The sequence below is a fragment of the Atta colombica genome, unplaced genomic scaffold (assembly GCF_001594045.1).
Source record: "Atta colombica isolate Treedump-2 unplaced genomic scaffold, Acol1.0 scaffold105, whole genome shotgun sequence".
Taxonomy (NCBI): domain Eukaryota; kingdom Metazoa; phylum Arthropoda; class Insecta; order Hymenoptera; family Formicidae; genus Atta; species Atta colombica.
This window is the reverse complement of record NW_017259190.1, coordinates 1,887,039-1,892,330: the sequence shown is the minus strand read 5'-3', so window position 1 is coordinate 1,892,330 and position 5,292 is coordinate 1,887,039. Positions and strand designations below refer to the sequence as shown.

At 25.4% G+C, this 5,292-nt stretch overlaps 1 protein-coding gene across 1 annotated transcript in view; it reads left to right on the top strand.

The window, feature by feature from the left end:
• LOC108689130 (putative fatty acyl-CoA reductase CG5065) overlaps positions 1 to 5,292 on the top strand; it is an 11,962-nt gene that overhangs the window by 3,100 nt on the left and 3,570 nt on the right. Inside the window, exons 2-4 of the mRNA XM_018195773.1 lie at positions 2,221 to 2,436; positions 3,092 to 3,289; positions 5,057 to 5,253. Coding sequence (XP_018051262.1) covers positions 2,230 to 2,436; positions 3,092 to 3,289; positions 5,057 to 5,253 — 602 coding nt within the window. The 5' untranslated portion in view covers positions 2,221 to 2,229. The remainder of the gene's footprint in view (positions 1 to 2,220; positions 2,437 to 3,091; positions 3,290 to 5,056; positions 5,254 to 5,292) is intronic.

The window sequence follows — 5,292 nt, the reverse complement described above, 5'->3', positions numbered from 1 at the left end:
ATATTATCTTAGCTGAGAAAAACATTGAATTGAATTAAATTAAACAGATTTTTTAGTAGATTTCAATATTTCTCTTAATTTTACATCTACTTATTATCTTAATTACTTTGGAGAAGAAACAAACATATTATATATACATTTTGTACATATTATATATTTTAATTGCCATGTCAGATCCGAGTGATGCATAAATTTCCACAAAAACCCCTTTACTCATTTGTGAGTTTTATGTACCCGATTGAAAGAAATTTTATTAAATATTTAAGATATATTCAATAATAATAAAGTATATTCATAAAAATAATTATATTAAGATATTTATATACTAGATTTATTATAAGATGATGTCTTAAAATCAACTCGATGTTCAAAATATTAATAAATTCAGAACTGAATTTGTTTTATGTCATTGATCGTGAATCTCTATCTATTGTAAACTCTTCATTCAATATAAAAATCTTTATTATGAGAAACTGTTTTAGAAAAAGTTATCATTTGTAAAGCAAATAACGATTTTATTTTATTGGCGTCCTGTCATTCGGGCTAATTCATGTGAAAGCATAAGCGATAACGAGTACAAAAATGAAACGTGGACTTGATATCTTTATATGATGATCTATATATTGATCGCAAAATTAGCCAATCATGATTTTACAATTTATGAATAAGCCAATTTGACAGGTGCTGTAGTTATAGTTTGTGTTATAGTCAGCAAATATTTTCTCCTTATTAGCAATTTTGAAATTGGATCCAATCGTAATAACTACAGTCAGCAAATATTTTCTCCTTCTTAGCAACTTTAGATCCGACTGTGACGAAAACAAACAAAACTATCATTATATGTTATTTGAGTTATTTCCCTTTGTGAAGTTTATTTTTAACTGTACTTAACAAATTAATAAATATACGCATATTTAAAATATATTAAAAAAGGAATAAATAATTTGTTTCTTTGTTAAATTAAAAAATATAAAATATATATCATTTTTTTAAATAAAAATTTTAAATGTGCTTTACAAGTAACAATAAAAAGTGTTATGTGATATGTGATATTTTGTATAATTTATGACAAAAGTTAAGTATATATTTACATATTCATGTTTAATGTTGTTATATATTCAATTTAATATTGTATTAGTCTTTGAAAATCTGAAAATTTTTAATTTATTTCTGGGTATAAATTTGTACAATATAAATATGTATATTACAGTACACAATTAATACATCGTGTAATGTACTATATACAATATTATATTTAATTACAATGTATTAATTATACATTGTATAATTAAATAATTAATATAATCATAAAATTTGTTTGCTAAATTTATTTTGTATTACAAAATCTATGTTTTGACAAATATATTCGTTTTAAATATTTACAACCTAAATAATAATAAATACATTCGTTCTAAATCTTAATTTCTTCGAAAAGATAGTTATTCCGTTATAAATTCAATTTCTTTAAAAAATTATCCAAATTTCATAATCTTTTACGCCTTAAATATTTTAATATTCTCTTTAAATTTTTTTTATGATTGAGTAGCCACAAAGTTGATTGCAAAGACGTTTCAATTATCGTAAGTCATAGGAACATAAAAAAATTTATGATATAGAGTGGGTTGACGACTTTTAATTTTATAAAAACATGCGATTTAACGCATGTTTCTATGATATTAAAATCCTTTTACAGTTTCTTCAATTAAAAAATTCAATAATTACTACATAAATTCGCGAATTTTCCTATTAGTATGGAGAAATGCAACGCAGCTCGAAATCAGACCATGGAGTTGCAATTATTTGAGTACGATTGATCAACCTTTCACCAATTTTCTCTTTTCTTTCCGCGATTCTTATTTGATCGAATATACAAAGTTAATGCAAGACTCTTGCAGAAAAGTGATGCGGTAAAATAACAAACCGCTAATTTGCGAAATGTATCTATGTAGATGAGAAAGAGTGAGACATAATCATAGAGAAAATGTGTATTTCGCTTAGTTATGAAACTCGCAATATAAATGGTATAAAGATTACATTGTAAATTGAATTTTACATAATTTACACGTTTTAATAATAACGTGCTTGTTGCTCTCCTTTCTCTCTCTCTCTCTCTCTCTCTCTCTCTCTCTCTCTCTCTCTCTTTCTCTCTCTCTCCTTATTCATCCATGTCAATCTTGATTATCAACATCTCAATATATTAAAATTTTCATGCCATTACAGTTCACAGCCATGGAAGAAAAAATAGCAAAATCCGAAATTATATCCTTTTACAAAGATAAGACCATTTTTATTACCGGCGCTTCCGGTTTCATGGGTAAAGTTCTCTTAGAGAAATTGCTGTTTACCTGCTCCAATCTCAACAAGATCTACATTCTCATACGAAGCAAGAAAGGCCGCAATATTGAAACTCGACTTGACGAAATGTTCAAGTTGCCTGTAAGGAATCACAAGATTATGTTATCGTGATTTATGTTATTCTCTTTTTTTTATATAAGATCGTAATGACTAACATTCTACAATATCGAATAAGTTCATTATTCCTTCAAATTGTTTCATCTTGCCTTCTTTCATCATGACACAAAATACAGTATTTTAAATTCTTACGAATAATGAGAAATCTTTACATCTCTTTAGATTTAATTATTTTAATTAATTTTTATTTTTTGTTATTCATATTTTTTATTGCTAATTAATGTTAATTAAAAAAAATATTGGCAAATTTTAAATAGAGAACTGCGTCGCAAAAATATATGCATAATTGAATAAAGTATTTTATCATATATATTTTATTTTGAGATTTTGTTGTTAATATCTATTCCAATTTTTACAAAATTTTTATTTCAAAGAAAATTGTTGTTATTATAAGGATTTACTTATACGCGTGATATGAAGTAATATGAATTTCGAACATATTACAAAAATTAATTTAGAAATCTAAATAAGAGATTTAAATAAGGGAAATTTAAATAAGAGACAAGATTTTTTTTTCTAAACTAGAATGTGACTTAAAAGTCAAATGTGCAATAAAAGGATATATATATATATATACGTGCAAAAAATTAATAATTACTAATAATTGATATTTTTATAGGTATTTCAAAGAATTCGGAATGAGAAACCTTACCTTTTTAAAAAAGTGATACCGATATCTGGCGATGTATGTTTGCCTAATTTAGGCCTTACCAATCAACAGTGCGAGCTTTTAATAAATGAAGTACACATCGTATTTCATTTCGCTGCGACACTTCGATTGGAGGCGAAATTGAAAGATGCCATCGAGATGAACACGGTAAAATATTAACTGGAATCTCAATCAATTTCTATTTTCAGACCTCTATTTGCAATCAACTTCTATTTTCAGACTTCTATGTGCTTATTTGTTACTGATTGTTGTTAATATGTTACGCATAGCTATCAATTACCCCGATAGGCAAGTTGTGAAAACATTGCACAGAAATGGCATCATGAACTGATGACAATTTTGTAATAATTGCACTAAAACAATTCATTATAACGTAATAATTTTATCGTAATAAAATTTCTAAACGATACTTGTAAAAAAATTAGATAAATCTAATTTGAAGTATAAATTTTAATTTACTTTTCTTTAAGAATATAATGAATAAGACTCCGTATTGTATATTAAAGAAATAGATCTCAAGATATGTCATCCGATTATTTTCAAATGATAAACGCTTCCGGAAGATCAGATCATATATGCATTCCAAAAGCCGTTTGACTTTAAAATTTTTAACTTATCCATATTGAATGTATAATACTTCATGTTGTAATATTTCTATATTAAATTTAGGAATAATTACATTAATAAATACATTTTTAGCAGCACAATTACATATACATATTTCTAAAATATAGTTAAAATTTTTTCTCAATTATTAAACAATTTCTTTCGAAATTAAATTTCAATATGCTAAGGTAACTGTTCCAATTACTGTGACTGTCTCTGTTAGTGTGCTTTTTTATTTCGATAAGTCATAAAGAAAACTAGCACAAATAAATAAGAAGAAATATTCTTTTTTGTTAAGTTATTACATTATTAATGCATGCGATATTAAAAGTAATATTTTATTTTTTAAGTATTAAAATATTAAGTATTTTAAATATTTTTCGAAAGATATGAGGAATTTATGTAAATCCAATAATACATACCGCAAGATTTTACTGCTTGTCTCTATTAATGTGCCCTGTATTGGAGCTGGAGAATGTTGTATTATAATACTTTAAAATAAATATAATTGAAATAATGATTTATGTAATATTAACTTAAACAATTAGCTTAAATTTATTATCTGTTTTAGTAACTACATATTAAAAAGAGTCAATGTGGATAGGCACACAAATTGGGGACATATTAATAGGGCTATCGCCACTGGAGGACTCACTAATAGGGACAAAAACATATTTTTTATTTTTATTAAAAATATTATAAAACATTATTAACATTTTTTTAGATTAAAGAAATATTATTAAAAAAAGAAATAGTTGAAAAACCGATATTGATTGCAAGCAGATAAAATTAAAGCTAATATTTAATAATTAATTTAATAAACAAAATAGCTAATAGGCACATTAATAGTTACCTCATTGAAATGATTCGCCGTATCGTTATTATTTTGCCAAAATACTATGTTGAAATTAATTGAGAAAACAGTTATTAATATTTTAGAAAAAAATCAGAATTTTCGCATGTTTTGTAAATATACATACACTTGTATATACATATACTTGATAATCGCAGATTATAAATTTTATGCTGCAAGATTTTATCATATAATTTAATAAACATTATCCTATCGGGGTACTATATAATTATCATTAAACCTCATATTTATGTTCATTATGTACATTTTACATATGAAATGAAAAAAATCAATGAGACAATGTCGAGCTCTTAAGTTGAGACAACATAATAGCTATAATAAATTTGTAACTATAAATTGTATCATATATCTTTTAAACCTATAATTCTGTAATGCGTATAATACTTCAAAATTTACATGATATTTAAATACATAAAGTTCTAATAACCTTTAAGACAGGTACAAAAAAATTATTGGACTTGGCAAAACGAATGAAGCATCTAGTGTCCTTAGTCCATTTAAGCACGGCCTTCTGTCACGTCGATCAAAAGGAACTCGGTGAACGTTGTTACGATTCGCCTGATGATCCTCAGGATGTCATGAGACTTGTTCAGTGGTTAGACGACGAGGATATCAATCTTATTACGCCCAAGTAATTAAACTTGTGACGTTATTCGATATTATAATGATA